The sequence below is a fragment of the Chelonoidis abingdonii genome, chromosome 2 (assembly GCF_003597395.2).
Source record: "Chelonoidis abingdonii isolate Lonesome George chromosome 2, CheloAbing_2.0, whole genome shotgun sequence".
NCBI classification, from domain to species: domain Eukaryota; kingdom Metazoa; phylum Chordata; order Testudines; family Testudinidae; genus Chelonoidis; species Chelonoidis abingdonii.
In genome coordinates this window covers 258272136-258289687 of record NC_133770.1, presented here as the reverse complement: position 1 = coordinate 258289687, position 17552 = coordinate 258272136, and the positions used below count along the sequence as shown (strand labels likewise).

General features: G+C 37.7%; 1 protein-coding gene across 2 annotated transcripts in view; it reads left to right on the top strand.

Moving 5' to 3' along the window:
• Positions 1-17327, top strand: part of VIRMA (vir like m6A methyltransferase associated) — a 43664-nt gene extending 26337 nt beyond the window's left edge. Inside the window, exons 14-24 of one of the 2 annotated variants that reach the window (XM_032787221.2) lie at positions 73-308; positions 871-1120; positions 2731-2948; positions 3821-3953; positions 5279-5431; positions 6212-6372; positions 7012-7108; positions 9745-9911; positions 10305-10636; positions 12885-13028; positions 13492-17327. In XM_032787221.2, the coding sequence (XP_032643112.1) occupies positions 73-308; positions 871-1120; positions 2731-2948; positions 3821-3953; positions 5279-5431; positions 6212-6372; positions 7012-7108; positions 9745-9911; positions 10305-10636; positions 12885-13028; positions 13492-13649 (2049 nt within the window). In that variant the 3' untranslated portion in view covers positions 13650-17327. Of the gene's footprint in view, positions 1-72; positions 309-867; positions 1121-2730; positions 2949-3820; positions 3954-5278; positions 5432-6211; positions 6373-7011; positions 7109-9744; positions 9912-10304; positions 10637-12884; positions 13029-13491 lie in introns of both variants that reach the window. The other variant, XM_032787220.2, reaches the window with a different exon arrangement.
• The last annotated feature ends 225 nt before the right edge of the window (positions 17328-17552 follow it).

Here is a 17552-nt window from a genome sequence, read left to right as displayed (position 1 = left end):
AATTTGGTCCTGAATGATTTTCTCCTGTAAAGCAAAAATCTTTTAAAGAGCCTGTTTATACTTTTTCCACAGGTTATTGAACCACATGATATATCAGTGGCACTCAACACCAGAAAACTCTGGAGCATGCATCTCCATGTTCAGGCCAAATTGTTACAGGAAATAGTTCGATCATTCTCTGGTTCAACTTGTCAGCCTATTCAGCATATGCTGAGGCGTATTTGTGTTCAGTTGTGTGACTTGGCATCACCAACTGCTCTTCTTATCATGAGGACTGTTTTGGATCTGGTTGTAGAAGATCTACAAAGGTATCTTTGTTCTCCATTGCACAAAGATTTTTTTTTTTAATAGCTGTTGAATTCATCCCTGTTCTCTGCAGTAATTTTCTTAGGTGAAGATCACTGAATTTTGGATACATTTTTAGTCCATTAAAGACTTGAATTGAGTCCTCAATCCAGGTCTGCTATAATATCCTGTGTTGCCAGCCAAGCAAACAATATATTATTTTAATGTAAATAATTTCACATTATTGTATGTTCATAGGAAATGTTTGGGAGAAATTGAAACAAAATGAGTAGTATTTAAAAACATCTGTCTGTATATGCTTAAGTGAACTATAATTTCTTAAATTAATGATAATGCGTTCATATGCAATATAACCATACATGTAATGTAGTAGTTGTGGTAGTTTTCTAGAAATATAAATTAAGATACATTACATAAATTGTAAACATTTAAATTATAGTTTTTGTTTAAAATACAAACTTTTAAATCTACTAAAATGAAACTAGTTGTACAATATAGTCTATTTAATAACTTTCTAATATGTAGGAACACTGTTTTTAAAGTGCTTTGATATTGTTTCAGCAGTACAGAAGATAAAGAGAAACAGTACACTGGCCAGACTACCCGACTACTTGCTTTACTTGATGCCCTGGCTTCACACAAAGCTTGTAAATTAGCTATTTTGCATCTGGTTAATGGAACTATTAAAGGTGATGAGAAGTATGCAGAAGTTTTCCAGGAGCTGTTGGCTTTAATGAGATCTACTGGGGACAATGTTATTCACCAGCAATGTGCTGAATATGTAACATCCATTTTGCAGTCCCTCTGTGATCAGGTATTTTATACAGTTAAAATATAAATTACTATATGTCATTATAAATAATCTGGTGGGTGTGTGTGAGAGAGAGAGAAGGAAAACAGTAGGACACAAACTTCTAGATTGCTGTGGTTATATGCCACTGAAAAATATTTTCTTTACATTTGCAGTAGTGTCTTCAATGTTATCTATAATCTTGATGCCTTGATAATTTGGGCATTCTTAATTTATCTGTTTTCAGATGGCAAGTGTTGTGATAATGTTTTCAGTTCTTGTACAGCCCCTTAGTTTTTAGTACATTCTAACGTCATGTTTTGTTTTCCTTAGGGTACAAACTCCATGATATTTGCACTTAAGTGTCTGTTTTCCCCAAAAAATGTTAGGGAAAATTACCGTTAAAATTTTGTGGGGAGAGTTAGATTTATATCATAGGATGCAAATAACCTTTGATGATTGTTCTCTGGCTTCTTTGAAATGGGTTTGTTCTCAGTGCTGATCTCAGTGAACAGGTGTCCACATATACAAAAATCACTCTTGCAACCAGAACCCTTGTTTGGCATCAGCAGAGACCAAGAATTGAATGGACGTTTGGATGTCCATTCAATGGATAATGGACTGAATTATCCCCTTTCTGTGAAGATTTTGGCACATGGATGGAATAGTGGGATGCTCACACTGCGCTTGCTTTACTTGATCAATGAATAAATAGATCTCTTCCTCCATGCTGTCAGCCTGAAGCCTCTTACAAACATAAATACTAGTCACATGCTGTTAGCATAAAATTTCAGCATTAAGAAAATCAGTCAGGTAACAATAGTCAGTAAAAATAGGAAATAGAATCTGAGAACTACATATTTAAGAAATAAGCTATTTAGGGACAAACATTCAGTTAGATACATGCATACATTTGCACATGTGTGATTTAGTTGTGTGTACAAAACAGCCTTTGTGCATGCTTAGTCAGTAAAGAGGTTAATTATCAGTTTGCGTTTATACATCATGTGTCTTACCTTATTTTGTGTAGCATGAATTCTACAATATGCCAGAATCAGCATGTTTTTAAACTTTCCAGAAGGTATTACCAATATTTATCTCAAATCTTCATGGTTGATTTAACTGTTTTTTGGGATAGAAAGGGACAGCTAAAATATACATAAATATATAATAAAAATGTATAGTGTATGTGTGCATGTTTGTCTAGACAGCCCTTTCATGTTATGCAGCTCTGTCTCAGTCAATACAGCAGGTGTTTAATGAATCATTTAAAAACAATTACTGTTTCTAGCAGTACTCTACAGTAGTATCTTAGCCAGCATTTTCATCCTTCATATATTTAAAAAAAACCTAGTAATTGTTTGTATCACTTAAAACTATTCTTTTTTATTTTGGGTTTCTTGTGTTGGTTACCAACCAGCAAAACAATAAACCTAACACTTTGTATTTTAATTTTGAATACATTCCTTTAAAAATCCAATACGCTTTTAAGTTTCTAAGTAGCTACTGAGCAAATCCATTGTTTTCTTCATTAAAATTAAAGTAAATAGTCTTAATACATGGTCAGTGTTTACCATCTCTACACATAATGGATATTTTAATCCTTATAAAGTAGTCATGGTTTCTCTTTACAGGACATAGCACTAATTTTGCCAAGTTCCTCAGAGGGATCTGTTTCTGAATTAGAACAGCTTTCCAATTCATTACCAAGCAAGGAATTGATGTCCTTAATCTGTGACTGTCTGCTGGAAACACTTGCTAATGCAGAGACCAGTTATAATTGTCTCCTGACATGTATCAGGACAATGACGTTCCTTACAGAGCATGATTATGGATTCTACCACTTAAAAAGGTACTGTTTTATAAGTGATTTTGAACAACCTTTTATCATCTAGAATTTTAAAATCAGATCAAGCTTCTGAAACAAAGATATAGGTGAGAATATTTTATTTCTGACTTATTATTTGTATTACAATAGTGTCTAGCAGCCCCAAACGTGATTGGAGCCCCATTGTGCTAGGCACTGTGCAAACACATAAGGTAGTTCCTGCTCTGTAGAGTTTACAGTCTAAATAGAGAAGACAGAAATGGGTGGGAGGAAAATCAGAGGCACAGAGATGTGAAGAGACTTACTGAAGGCCACGCAATAGGTCAGTGACTGAACCAGGAATAGAGCCCAGCTATGGAGAGTCCCAATAAAGCATTCTAGTCACTGGACTACATGGTTTCCCAACTGTCTGATAAGAGTTGTAGTTATCATTTTGAGGGTGGTGGTGCACTTTTTGTTTCTCGGTTGCCAAAAATATTAAGATGCTAATTATTTCCTATGCAGAAAGACTTCACGCTGAGAAAAACTTAATTTTTCCATAATATATTATGGAAAAAATTCAAGTGGGACAGTTGAGAGATATTGAGCTTTGACTAGATGGGTATTGAGCTGCTTGTAGCATTTTTTTTGTTCTGTGTCATCAAGTGGTGGTGTGTTTTTTGAATAGGAACTCCTTAGTGAGGATGGATACGCAGTGGCTGTCACACTGCATCATAGGAGAACTTCGGTTAAATCTATTTTACACAATATTCTGTTACGTTACTGTTGATTATTTTCCTTATATGCAACTTTTTTTTTTTTTTTTTCTTTTCTAAAACAATGAAATAAAATGCAGCAATTGCGAGATGTGGTATAAACACTAGGTAATTCCCTCCCTCTTTTTATTATGAAAACAGCTCTCTAAGAAAACGCAACCATGCTCTGTATACTGTATCAAAGCGAGTAATAAGTATCTTTAGTAAGGATACAGGTGAACTGGCTTCTTCTTTTTTGGATTTTATGAGACAAATTCTAAACTCCGACACACTGGTAAGTGATTATATGTAAAACACTTTTCAAATGTTGTAGAAGCACTGCTTTTGTTACAGATAACAGAGGCGATGTAAAAGTAAAAACTGCTAGCTCAGTTTTGGATATAATGTAGTTTTGGATATAATGTTTTTTCATCAATAATTTAGTGTATTGCTTAACAAAACCTGCTACACGTTGCAAAGAAAGTCTGTTAATGAAGAGCAGCACTTTTCTCAGCATGTGAAAGAAGTCTGGTTGCATTCCTTGGGGAGAAAATGCAGTCATCTGGCCTTCATATATTTTTTCATGAATTTTACATATTTTCAATGTTTGGAATGCTTCTTTGGAATGCTTTCCCATATTTCTGTTCCTATTGTGGTATTTCTATAAGCAGTTTTCTTCATCTTTCAAATTTACTGAAGTTTAGAAATAGATTCTCTTTTATTTTTACATGAATTTCCCAATTAAAAAGCACAGTACAGATGCGTGCATGCTTGTTATGACTTGTCAGAGCAACTTCAAAATACTTTGGGTGGGATGTTACAGATTTGGTTATTTAACTATTAGGAGACAGTAGCTGTAATGAGTGTGGTGATAGTGAAATACACCTGTGGGAGAGAAGTTATCAGTAAAAGTTTTTTTGTTTCTTAGACAGAATTTGTAATATTAGGGGCATGTAAGTATATAAGACCCTTTTGCAAATTGATTCAGTGGAGTTCCTTAAGTGTGGTTTCTGAGGTGATCAGTGTGATATTGTGTCCAGACTTTGGATTGGAGTCTTGTCAAGCTAGAGATTTGCTGTGTTTCTGAATTTTGTGGTGTTAATTTAAAAAAAAACAAAAAAAACAAAAAAAAAAACTCCTAAAATTAACATGTGGATAGAAACAACCTGAAACATTATTAATGCTCTGATACAAATCTATTTTCAATGTATAGTACATGGGGAAAAAAGGAAACTCTTGATGGGATGAGCTAACCTTGTCCTTTTGAGTATACTTTATTTAATGATACATTTTGTGTGTGTTTATTTTAAATCACTAAAAATAATATATATATTTAAAAAAAATCTTCCTCTGAGATTTTGGTGTATTCTGTCTCCATTAGTTGAGCTAAAGTACTATCTTTTGTTTTTGTTTGCACGTGTCTGGTGTGGAGGTAATGGTTTCACTAGATAGCCACCAAAATAGTTTTTGGTGGAAATCCAGTGACTTTCCACATTGTTGTATTTTGTTCTAAAGTCTATCTGGATAGTTTGTTTGTAATGCTGTCACAAGATCTAGTTTTTGATGATTTATTTTTTAAAAAATTAGCTTTAGCGTGTGATTATTTTTCTTCCCCCCTAGGGATGTTGTGGAGATGATGGAAGTCTTATGGAAGTAGATGGTTCCCATCCAGCCAGAACACTGGGTCTTACTACTGCAGAGTTAAAACATTTATTACAGAATAAAGAAGAAACTCCAGAAAATTTGCTCCTTGAACTGGAGAAACAAGTTTTGGTAAAACAATTTTGAATAATCAAGTTTATTTTTTGTCCTTAGCTGACCTCGCTTTACAAGTATGTACAGATGCTTGTCTACTTATTAGTAAAGAAGGCTCATGTTGATGTGCACAAGCTAATGAAATTAGTAAGAATGGTTTTATGAGTGGTGCTCAGAATTGTTTGTATGCTGGCTTTATTATTTATTATTTGTACTGTGTTAATGTGAACAGGCCCCAATCAGAGTTTGGGAAACCCTTGTGCTAAGACACTGTTTTCACATATGAGACAATAATCCTTTCCCTTGAGAGCTTTATATATGACAAGAGATAACAGGGAATACAACAGACAGGCAGCATAAGGTGGTAGTAAGATGATTGGTGTGCTGGCACTGGTTTATTAAACTAGCTGCCTAACCACTGCAGAAGAAGAGTTCTCTGTAAGCTTGAAAGCTTGTCTCTCTCTCTCCAACAGCACTTGGTCCAGTAAAAAGTATTCTCTCACCCACCTTGTCTCTTTAATAGCCACTACAAGTCAGCTGGTAGGTAAACAAAGGCTAGACTCCTTGAGGAGTGGTGACTGCTATTTGTTCTTTTTTTTAAGGTACTAGGGTGCCCTCTGCTGTCCTATCTGCTTTTTCTGGAGCTGTTTATTTTAGAGTATATATGGATGAACAGAATATAGTGTGCAGAAAATAGTCTGTGAAACATTTTCTTTTCAATCTGGCAAATACTTAATGTTGACTGGTCTAAATTCTTCTCTTCGGGAAAAATTTCTGATTCTGATGTCTCTTATGCAGGAACATTCTAAAGAAGATGACAGCCTTGAATCCTTATTGGACAATGTAGCTGGACTTCGGCAGATGCTGGAATCAGCAGGCGATCATTGTCCTCTGAGTGACCAAGATGTAGAACCAGTTCTTTCTGCACCAGACTCTCTCCAGAATCTGTTTAATAATAGGTAAAATAGTAAATATGTTGGAGGTTGAGTGTCCTTAACTTGTGAAAATGCAACAATTTATGGATTAGTATGTTCTGGGTAGGATTTCATTTCCAGGTTTTGTGCTTTTATATATATTACTGTTATTATTAGTATATCTTTATTGTAGGGGAACAAAGTGTATTTGATAACGCTGTCCAAACGGAATTTCATATGATGCTAAGGTTAAGGATTTCTCCCACAGTAGCTCTTACAAAGGTTTTTCATGCTAATTCAATGAAGGAATCCTGTTCTTTTTTCAGGCAGCCTTGCACTTAGATGAGGTAAAATTTAAATAGGACACTATAAAATGATTTCATAAGATGCAGTTACTACTGAAGTGTTTTTTCAGTTCAGTTTTCTGATTACTGTGTTAGCGTAATCTTGGTTATAGTACATTTGCTGCTCTTGCTGAAGCTTATGTTTTATAATCTGCACTTCCTTGATTGGCCACAAAATACCAAACTTAAATTTCTTTGAATGTAAATGAAACCCTTGAGAGAGCACTTCTGCAAGAGCAGTGACTCCAGGAGTCACATGATACCCCAGTACAATAACCAAATACACTTACAGCAGCTATGGGCCTTTAATCAAAAATACATTTGATATTCATTGTTACAGGACAACATATGTGTTGGCAGATGTGATGGATGACCAGCTGAAATCTATGTGGTTCTCCCCATTCCAGGCTGAAGAGATTGACACTGATCTGGATATGGTAAAAGGCTCAATTAAAATTGAGAAAAAAAGTCATAAATGTATTCCTTGTTAAGCCGAGAGTAGAATTTGTTTATAAAACATCTCAGTTTTCCTTATTGCTTCGTCAATACGTGTCTAAACAGTCTCCACAAAGAAGGGGGAAAGAGGGCAGGATTTTTGAAGCAGCTGAGGACAGAGCAGGAGGAGGCCAGCTTCCACCTAACCAGCCTCAGTGCTCGTTAAGAACAGAGATAATTAAAAAAGGAGGGCTGCCAATGGGCATCACTGATGCCATCTAGGTGAGTGGCTCATTCTTTTTGCCCTTGCCCTACAATCTGACACTGCAGGCGCACCTTAAAGATTAATATTGCACACATTTAAGTGTGTGCAGAAGCAGATAGAAAATCACTGATGTCCTTGGAATAACTTCCAGGATAGTTAAAGTGCATACACAATAACCTTAGATTTTCAGAAGGCCTTTGACAAGGTCCCTCACCAAAGGCTCTTAAGCAAAGTAAGCTGTCATGGGATAAGAGGGAAGGTCCTCTCATGGATTGGTAACTGGTTAAAAGATAGGAAACAAAGGGTAGGAATAAATGGTCAATTTTCAGAATGGAGAGAGGTAAATAGTGGTGTTCCCCAGGGGTCTGTACTGGGACCAGTCCTATTTAACATATTCATAAATGATGTAGGAAAACGGGTAAACAGTGAAGTGGCAGAATTTGGAGATGATACAAAATTACTCAAGATAGTTAAGTCCAAAGCAGACTGCAAAGAGTTACAAAGTGATTTCAAAACTGGTTGACTGGGCAACAAAATGGCAGATAAATTCAATGTTGATAAATGCAAAGTAATGCATATTGGAAAACATAATCCTAACTCACAGTGTGTGTGTGTGTGTATATAATATATATAATGATGAGTGTCTAAATTAGCTGTTACCACTCAAGAAAGAGATCTTGGAGTCATTGTGGTTAGTTCTCTGCAAACATCCACTCAATGTGCAGCAGCAGTCAAAAAAGCTAAGAGAATATTAGGAATCATTAAGAAAGGGATAGGTAATAAAACAGAAAAATATCATATTGCCTCTATATAAATCCATGGTATGCCCATATCTTGAATACTGCTTGCAGATGTGGTCGCACCATCTCAAAAAAGATATATTGGAATTGGAAAAGGTTCAGAAAAGGGCAACAAAAATGATTAGGGGCATGGAAAGCTTCCATTTGAGGAGAGATTAATAAGACTAGGACTTTTCAGCTTGGAAAAGAGATGACTAAGAGGGGATATGAGAGAGGTCTATAAAGTCATGACTGGTGTGGAGAAAGGAAATAAGGAAGTGGTGTTTACTCCTTGCCATAACACAAGAACTAGAGGTCACCAAATGAAATTAATAGGCAGCAGATTTAAAACAAACAAAAGGAAGTATTTTTTCACACAATGCACAATCAATCTGTGGAACTCCTTGTCAGAGGATGTTGTGAAGGCCCAGACCATAACAGGGTTCAAAAAAGAACTTGATAAATTCATAGATCCATCAATGGCAATTAGCCAGAATGGGCAGGGATGGTGTTCCCAGTGAGTGATGGGATGGATCACTTGATGATTATCAGTTCTGTTCATTCCATCTGGAGAATCTTGCATTGGCCACTGTTGGAAGACGGATACTGGGCTAGATGAATCTTTGGTCTGACCCAGTATGGCCGTTCTTATGTTCTTAAGTTCTCTTTCTGTATTACTTCTTGGAGCTTTTTGGCACTCAGGTATATGAGAAACCAAGTTTCTTTCTCTTTTTCATCTATTCATACTGCAATAGTATTCAGAAATCCTGATTAGGATTGTGCTAGGAGTTGTATACACATAATAAAAAAGACAGTCCTTTTCCCCAAAGAACTTGCGATCTAAAGAAATTAAAGAAAAGTTCATAGTTACAGGCTAAATTATTTGTAAAAACTTCATTTCTACACATGACCTTCAAATTTTGGATTTAAAAAAATCTGTGCTGTGAGGGTATCATAGGTAAGAGTTTATTCCTGGGAGTTACTGCCTTTGAAGTTAGGTGATCCTAATGGAAACAATGACAGATTCTTAGATTTCCATACTTAGAGAAAACTATCAGTATATGTCATCTCAAATTTAATTCTCATTCATCTTTTCATAGTCATACCTTCCTTTCTTCTTGCTAATATACAAAGACAGATATATATGTAAATAACCTTTTTCCTCAGCAGACCGTCTCTTCCTATGCCTCCCTCTTGTACAGAAAGAAGTCACACAACTGAATTTGTGAGGCTGTTCTCCAGGCAGGATATGGGCCCTGCTGGAGTTCTAATCAAATCAGACAACAGACTATCAAAATCTAAACTTTAGGCCCTGCCATTGATGAGGTCCAGGGCTGTACAGGTGCTGCTGCTGCTCTCTCAGGTGCTGTGTCTTTTCACTCAGCCCATATGACTTGGGTTAAAGGGGATGATTGGGGCTTTATGCTCCTATGAGGGATTCCAGAGCAGAATGGAACCCCAGCTGAGCTACTCTCATCCTGCTGCTGGAGCTCCTTCTGCCTCTGCTGCACTTCTCCTGTTTCAAAAATACTGAAGTGTTGCCCAGCATTGCTGGTTGTGGTTATTGCGGTGTAACTGTATTCTGTTATTGCAGGTAAAAGTAGACTTAATTGAACTGTCAGAGAAAGGCTGCAGTGACTTTGACTTGCAAGCAGAACTGGAGAGATCATTTTTGTCAGAACCTTCATCTCCTGGTAGGACGAAAACCACAAAAGGGTTCAAACTTGGCAAACACAAGCATGAGACCTTTATAACGTCAAGGTAAGATGTATTGCTGACTTTGAATCAGTATACAATTAATGTAGTCTAGCTGAGTGGGAGATACCTTCCTGTGGGTAGGTAGATAGTACACAATATCAATCTCAATTTTAAAGTAACAAAAAGCTGGTTTTTGAGCAGTGAATTCAAAGCTATGTAGTTAGGTAGTGAGATATTATATTTCTGAAATATGAATCATCCATGAAGAAGCAAAGACTTCTGCAAAGAGCATGCCTACAACATTAAGCTTCATTGTATCTTGGCAGTTACGTTACACAGTTTTTAAATTATGAATTTAAACTTCTACTAAATACTAATGCAGAGAATGCCAAACATTCAGCTGGAATAAATTCTTAGTTCAGTAAATAATCCTGTTAATTTTGTTTTGCTATATAGTGGAAAATCTGAGTACATTGAACCTGCAAAGAGAGCACATGTTGTGCCACTTCCTAGAGGACGAGGCCGGGGAGGATTTGGACAAGGTATTCGACCACATGATATCTTTCGTCAAAGGAAACAGAATACAAGCAGACCACCTTCTATGCATGTGGACGATTTTGTTGCTGCAGAGAGCAAAGAAGTGGTCCCTCCGGATGGGATACCACAACCTAAAAGGCCACCAAAAGTATCCCAGAAGATATCTTCACGTGGCGGATTCTCAGGGAATCGTGGAGGACGGGGAGCTTTTCACAGTCAGAACAGATTCTTTACACCACCTGCTTCAAAAGGTATGTTGCCTCTTGTCTGAGGATTTGGAGTAAACGGATTACTGTCTAGAATAAAAAATGCTTCTCTAGGCTATGCTGGACTTAAACCAAAGCTGTGTTTAACTGTTCTCTATTATGGTCTGAGTGATATTTTTGCAAAAGAATGTAGCTAGATCTTCGCTCTTTGGTCTCATGCTGTTGTGTGCGATGGCCACAGGAGTGCTTGTAACTGTAACAGAAAAAAAATTAACTGCCTCGTTGTGAAATTATATGGGCATTTGTCAAATTAAGCATAAAAGTACTAATCAACTTTAAATGCATTTTGATTAGAAAGGCCCCCTGTCGTCTTGAGAAGAAGAATGTGCAGGGCCCCATGTTTGCAGTGATTCTCTGGCTAGAGATTCTGCTGCAGAATTTAGGCTTTCTTTAAATTAGCAGACAAAAAAAACCTATATTTTGTGACAGGGAAGGTTGCAGCAGGATACATCCATTCCATCCAAAACATTAAAAACATGGCAATGAGAAGTTACAGGGATAGATGTGCATTCCTTTCCACCTTCGTATTGCCTACAGCACTGTTAATAAAACAGCTCGGTGCTCCATAAGGCATTCTATTCTACCTCCAACAGATGCCCAAACTAGAACTGGGCAAAACTTTTTTATGTGGGTGTGGTGAATAGCAAATTTGCCAAAAAATGCATTTTTGGGGGCACTGAAACGGCACAAATTTGGGTTGAATTTGGCGAATAGTTTCCACTGATTTTTTTCCCCCCAGAAATGCCAAAACTGTTTTGAACTGACATTTTTGAATAATTGTTTTTCAAGTTTTTAATTTGATGAGAAAAATTCTTAAGTTTCAGTTCAAACAAACTTTTTGTTTGGTTAAGCCACTGAACTGCAAAATCAGTTATTTGTTCAGCTCTAATCCAAAATCAATATGTACCCCGACTTCTCCTCTGCTACCCCTCCATACAAAGAAAGGTCAAGCAGGCTCTGCCCTTTCTGGGTGCCAAAATCTCAACCTACTCCCTTGCCAGCTGCCAGACCCTCCAGCTTTACCATTACAGCTTCTGTAATGCAGTCGATATAAAAATACTGTGGTATGTGGAAAAGTGAAAATGGTCTGGGCAGTGTTAAATTGATGGGCATTCCATAATTGAGATTTGTGTGAATTTACTGTCAAAATACTGTACTGGTCGTATTGTTCATTATATTTGAATCAGTAAATTAAAAAATAGGTAAGTTTCAGTGTGTTGCAGAAGTAAGGGGCTTTGCCACAAGAGTATGCAGTGGCAGAGGATAGGTTTCACCCCTGCTATTAACTGTGAGGTATCTGACAGTAGTCTAAATTAATCTCAGCCACTCAAGTCTTTCCCTTAACATTTTTCTTGGAGTCTGAGGCCTTCGGTGCCTTAAGCCTTGTTTGGCTGTGTATTGGTGAGACTCTGTTCCAGGCAGGAGTGGTGCCAGAGTTTCTGGCACCCTAGGCAGAATTTGGGGGGTGGCATTTTGTGCGCTCCCCACGGGGCACGCGGGAGCTTCCAGTTCCACTCCCATTGTGCCGCCGAAGAAGGACCCGTCACCGAAATGCCGCAGGCGATGAGCAGCTCAATGACTGCTGCTAATTGCCTGCCGCTGTTTTCCGCGGCACGTCGGCAGAAGGTCCTTCTTCGGCAGCACGACGGGAGCAGAACCGGAAGCTCCCGTGCGCCCCCAGGATTCGGGGGGAGCGCACAAAATGCCTCCCCCCGAATCCTGGTGCCCTAGGCGATCGCCTAGGGTCACCTAATGGAAGCGCTGGCCCTGGTTCCAGGTATTAGAATTCAGGCAGATTGTATAATACGTGGCCTCTGGAATGAGTTTCATGATGTGACTGCATCAAACCAGTAAGGCGTCTCATCCGTACAGAGCTCATTAGGAGCTTGGTATATTGAGGAAGTTCCCCGCATCTTCGAAGCATAATGATGTGCATCCTGTTCCTTTAGGCTTGCCAGTCTCAGTGCTGTATTGACACTGGTGCCTATGATGTAGGCTCAAGCCATCTCTAGGTTAATATAGATAGTGCTGGATAGGCATATAGGGACTCTGAGCCCTTGTGTCATCTAAAACATTGGGGTTGTCCGGAGAGGCATTCTTGTTGTCCTGTTACAGTATAATTATTGCTAGTAGACTGGTCATGTATTGCAGCATACTACTAGTTAAACAGTGCAGAGATTAAAATGCAGAAAACTTTACTGAGTGTTATTCAGCACCTGTGTTTTGCGTTTAGGAAATTACAATCGTCGTGAAGGAGCCCGGGGTTCAAGCTGGAGTGCACAAAATACACCACGAGGCACCTACAATGAAAGCAGAGGGGGTCAAAGCAATTTTAATAGGGGCCCCCTGCCACCATTGAGGCCATTAAGTTCTGCAGGTATGTGTGTGTGTTTTTTTTGTTTATACAGTACATGGAAGTGGGCATCAAATTGCACAAAGCTCCTAGTTGCATTTTCTTTTTACAAATGAAGCTTATTGCAGGCACCTAGAAATACAGTCAAACTATGGTTCATTAATGGGAAATCCCAAAATATACTTTAATATAAACTGTTATTAAAATGTAATCCATTATAAATTTACAAAACTTGCGGATTTGAGTGCTTGAATTTACAATCTTAATCGTGCATTAATACTAACTTTTGCAATGTAATTGTTTTAACAACCCTGGTAATTGCATCTTTAGTTAAAACAAAACAGTGTTTGCCTAATGAAAAATTGAAAAAAGACTAGAAAATAAATTGAAGGTAGGGACTGTGTATCCTTGTTTATTCAGCCCCTACCTTAGCAGGACTAATCCATGGGCACTACCACCGTTAATATATATATTTTTTTGCTTTAAGGCTATCGACCCAGTCCTCGTGATCGTGCTTCCAGAGGCCGTGGTGGAATTGGACCATCTTGGGCGAGTGCTAATAGTGGTGGTAGCGGTGGCTCAAGAGGAAAGTTTGTTAGTGGAGGCAGTGGAAGAGGTCGTCATGTACGTTCCTTCACACGATAAAAATGAGACCTTACAGAACAACCCAGCAGGGTGAACTTCTCATGCTGATGACAACAAAAAGAGGCACTAAAGGACCAATTTAGACTTACTAATATCTGAAGACAGCGAGAGAATATTTTTGTCTGAAGAAAGCAGTTTTTGTTTGAAACAAGACTTGAAATTTCAATAAAATTCAAGACTTTTTGTGTACAATTGTATATCTTTTATTCCCCTTGAAAGAACATTTTAACTTTTTTGTGGACTTCTGTAGACAATACTGAATAAGGAACCCATGTGAATTAAGACTTCAATAATTTCTCTTCTAAAATATTAATTGTGCCAAAAGCAAGGTACAGGTGTGCTGATTTTGCAGTAGTACATAAGGAAGCTTCAGGTTTTCCTCTCAGGTTTAGAACTATTAGCTCAGTTTCCTATTGGTCTGTTAGTTATTAAATGAATGAGGAACATCTTAACAATGGTCCTAGTAAATGAGAAGACTGACTGAGACTTGGGGTACGACTACACTATCCGCCAGATTGGCGGGTAGCAATCAATCTATTGGGGATCGACTTATTGCATGTAGTGTAGACATGATAAATCGATCCCCAATTGCTCTCCCGTCGACTGCTGAACTCCAACTCGGCAAGAGGCGGAAGCAAAGTCGACGGGGGATCGTGGCAATCGACCCCACACTATGAGGACGCGAGGTAAGTCGAACTAAGATACGTCGATTTCAGCTATGCTATTCTTCATAGCTGAAGTTGCGTATCTTAGGTCAATCCCCCCCAGTGTAGACCAAGCCTTAATATGTGAAAGAACACAAAACTTACGCATTTAATTTAGAAGTTATGGATAAGTACTGATACCACCGTTACATACATTAAACTCAAACCTGCACCCATTGAAATAGGCAGGAAAACTTCCACTGTCTTTAGTAAGAGTAAGTTTAAGGCCCAGAGCGTAACTTTTAGAGATGTTATCTCTCTAAGCCTGTTTGCAAGAGCCTGCGTGTATGCAGTGGTGTTGTAGCTGTGTTGGTCCCAGGATATTAGAGACACAAGATGGGTGAGGTAATATTTTTTAAATGGACCAACTTCTGTTGGTGAGAGAGAGAAGCTTTCAAGCTCACAGAGAGCTAAATGTAAGGTGGAACAGATAGTTTTAGCATAAGTAAAACATTCAAAGAGACCATTTAAGGTGGAGTGGCCCATTAACCCCCCTGTAATCATTAAGACAAAAACCGGAGGTAGCGCGCTACAGATTGTTGTAATAAGCCGTGATCCAGTATGTTTGTTAAGATCATGATTTTTAGTGTTTAGCAAAGTTATGAATTTAATCTCCCAGGGTAATCTTTTGAAAGTGCTGTGCAGGTTTCCTTTGAGGATAAGGACAGAGGTCAGAAAGAGTGACTGCTTTGTGAAAAGTGTTCACCCACAGGTGATGTGGTGTTTCTCTTTTATCATTCACTTGAGAGTGTAATGGTTGTCTAGTTTCACCCACATAGTTGTTGTTGGGGCATTTAGTGCACTGGATGTGGTAGACCACATGTTGTGATAGGCATGTGTGTAACCATGGATCTTGAAAGGTGTGTTGGGGGAGAGAGGGTGTTGATCGTTGTAGCAATGTAGATATGTCTGCAGGTTTTGCATCTGTTGTTCTGGCTGGGTGTGGTGCCACTTTGAGTTGGTGTGTCCTGGTCTGTGGGGAGCTTGCTTCTGATGACAAGGAAAAGTTCTGTGTAGCTCGAAAGTTGGTCCAGTAAAAGATATCTCACCTACCTTGTCTTTCTAATGTGTGCTAGAAGGAGATCATAGGGTGAGGTACCTTCACTATAAATAGAAGCTTGATGGAGTTATATTATTATTCGTAGCCTGCTGACTTGTGTAGTTGGGTGGGGGGGAGGAGAGTTTAAAAGCAGACTTTCATAAAACTAAACAGTTCCCTAAGGAAGCAAAAGATACAAAACTTTTCCCTTTAATGGACACTTTGGCTTTTTGTTTGTGCAATTGTTTGAGATGTCTGAGGCTGAGATATACAATGCAAGAGGAAAAGCTTTGAAAATTAAGAGCATACAAAGAATCTGTACAAATAGTCACTTTAGTGTTTCTTTTCATGCTAAAAAAACTCGGAATCAAATATTTTGAACTCAAATGTTTACTTTTTCTTTTCATCTCTGGGGAATTTGTCCAACATAGTTACTAGGAAGATAAGAGGTTACTAGCTGCAGCCCTCATTATAAAGGCCCTGTACACATTAACCTATGGCAGACAACTGTTTGAATTTAGACTTTGATTCTCATTTACACTTAAGTCCCTTTACACTACCAGAGTGGTGTAAATGAGCTTTAACCTTAATGAGGATCAAGCCCAGTTAGTTTATACATTTCCAGTTAAAACTGATCTTAATGTACTTTGGTCAACCAGCAAGCGTGCTGCCATTAAACATTAAAAACTCACCACCTTCCACTCCGAGTGCAAGGCACATTTCTTTGACCTACGTTTTCTTAACAAATACACAGCACTGTGTGGGTGTGTGTAATTATTTATAACTACCAAAATAAGACACTCCATTGCCTGCACTTCTCCTCCTGGGGAGATGATGAGAGGAAAAAACACATGAGAACTGTTAGTCACCTTGCTTAATTCACTAGTGGGAGGGACTCAGATACTACTGTGATGAGAACCTATATAAAACACAAATGCATATTTTAATGTGTACTGTAGATTATGTAAGAACATGTTTTAAAACACTGTTTAACCCTATTGGCTAAGTTGCATTCAACAGTTTTCTCTGAAACCACAGAGAAAGCAAGTGTAGGAAGGGGCCTTGTATGTGGAGACAGGGCATCATAGCCCCACAAGTTTCTAGGCAATTAGTTTGCACAAAGAAAGTAATTGACAGGACCTGTACAATAGTTAAACTAAACTTGTTCTAATGAACTGGGCATGGCTAAAGGGAATAATTTTGTTTCATACAGTTGTATATTTTAGTATTGTATAAAGTAACAGACTTCAGAAAAATGATTGAACAGTAGAATCTGAATTGTGAAAAAAGCATTAGATACTCAAGTCAATCAAGGAAGATGGAATTTTACTAATGCAATTGTAATGACCAAAACGGGTGATCTAGCAAACATAGGTATTAATGCTATTTTTTTAAATTGAGGAGCATTGCATAAATATTTTGTAAAGCAGACTGAGGCGCCTTTAAACCATGGGTTTGAGGTTTTTTTGTTTTTGTTTTTTAGAAACTTTACAACTCATGAAACTGCAGCAAGGATGTGAGTGATTTGGTTTGAGTCAGGGAATTTGAAGTGAAAAATTAAGGAAAAGCTTGAAGTACGTAATAAACTAAATATTCAGTTGGTTCTTGACAGTTTGAAATACAGCATGTCATGCTTGTCATTTTCAAACAAATAAAAGGCTGGTAAAATTGATCGAGGTGAACAAAATCTCAGTAAATCATTAGTCAAACTTGAAAATGAGCAGTATGTCTACAGTTACTTTAAACATAGTTCTAGGCCTTGTAGTTGCATAGGACTTAAATATTTGTGGGAATTCATTCTCCAGGTTAAATTAACTTGAAATCATGCTGTAAATGCTATGTTTAAAATTAATTTACTTGCTTTGATACATTTAAATTGAATTCTTACCATGAGCAACTCAGGTTTAAAACATTAAATTCCACTTTTTAATTTAACTTGGAACGTTGTTTTCTAATTGACTAGAGCACTGGAAGTGGCTAATGCCAAAGGACCAGATTAGTGCTGAATAGCAGCTTTCTTTGCAAGCAGTCCCATTGACTTCTTCTAAGGAGAAATGAGGCAATGTTACAGTAGCTAGAGTACCTGTTTTTCCCCTAATGGAAATCTATTATCTAGACCACCAAAAGTCATCTTTGAATGTTTAAAGTGTTATTTTTGTT